This window comes from Nanorana parkeri, unplaced genomic scaffold, assembly GCF_000935625.1.
Source record: "Nanorana parkeri isolate BGI_ZX_2015 unplaced genomic scaffold, ASM93562v1 scaffold4386, whole genome shotgun sequence".
NCBI classification, from domain to species: Eukaryota; Metazoa; Chordata; class Amphibia; order Anura; family Dicroglossidae; genus Nanorana; species Nanorana parkeri.
Genome location: NW_017310649.1, coordinates 954 through 1663, shown reverse-complemented (window position 1 = coordinate 1663; position 710 = coordinate 954). Strand labels below are relative to the sequence as shown.

The 710-nt window shown below is 58.0% G+C and overlaps 1 protein-coding gene across 1 annotated transcript in view; it reads right to left on the bottom strand.

The window, feature by feature from the left end:
- LOC108803880 (zinc finger protein 776-like) overlaps window positions 1-322 on the bottom strand; it is a 12868-nt gene extending 12546 nt beyond the window's left edge. Inside the window, exon 1 of the mRNA XM_018575674.1 lies at window positions 256-322. Coding sequence (XP_018431176.1) covers window positions 256-273 — 18 coding nt within the window. The 5' untranslated portion in view covers window positions 274-322. The remainder of the gene's footprint in view (window positions 1-255) is intronic.
- Between the last annotated feature and the right edge of the window lie 388 nt (window positions 323-710).

Genomic DNA, 710 nt, shown 5'->3' with positions numbered 1-710 from the left:
TAGGGGGGGGGTCATTCGTATCTAGGGAGGACATTCGAATCTAGGGAGGGGTCATTCGTATCTTGGGGGGAAGCATGCGTATCTAGGGGGGTCCCAAGCTGTGGGGTACATTCCCATCCTCAGGGCTCCCACTATACACGGACTGTATACAGCCCTCCCCGAATTCTCCCCGCTGTATATGGCTCCTCCCCCACCATATACCTCCATTATAACCCCGGATATCACCCCCTCCGGATATCTCACCCCCCCACATACCCCCAGGCCCCCCTCCATGACTGGACCGGCAAATCTGTGGGCGGGGCTTCCTCTCTTCCACACACAGAGAGAACGGAGCGCCAGAGGATTCTGGGATGAAGAGGGTGGGCCAAACAGCGGTAGCCACGCCCATGGACACGCCCAACACGTGTTGGCGATACCTCAGTACAGTGAAAAACCACGCCCCCTGTCACACTGCCGACGCAGACACACCCCCACGCTCAGGACGCCCCCTGTCACTCCGAGGATGGAGCGGCTTCTGTGAGCAGGGGGAGGAGTTATGTATGAATCATTATTCAGATTGGTTGCTGGGGCAATTGCTCCTCCTATAACATTATAGATCCCTCCCCCTTGTGTGTTCGATCCGACCGTGATGATCATCACAGGTCGGACGAGGGCGTGATCGCCGGTGTGGAGATCACGGGTCAGACGGGGTCACCAGCGTGGAGATCCTG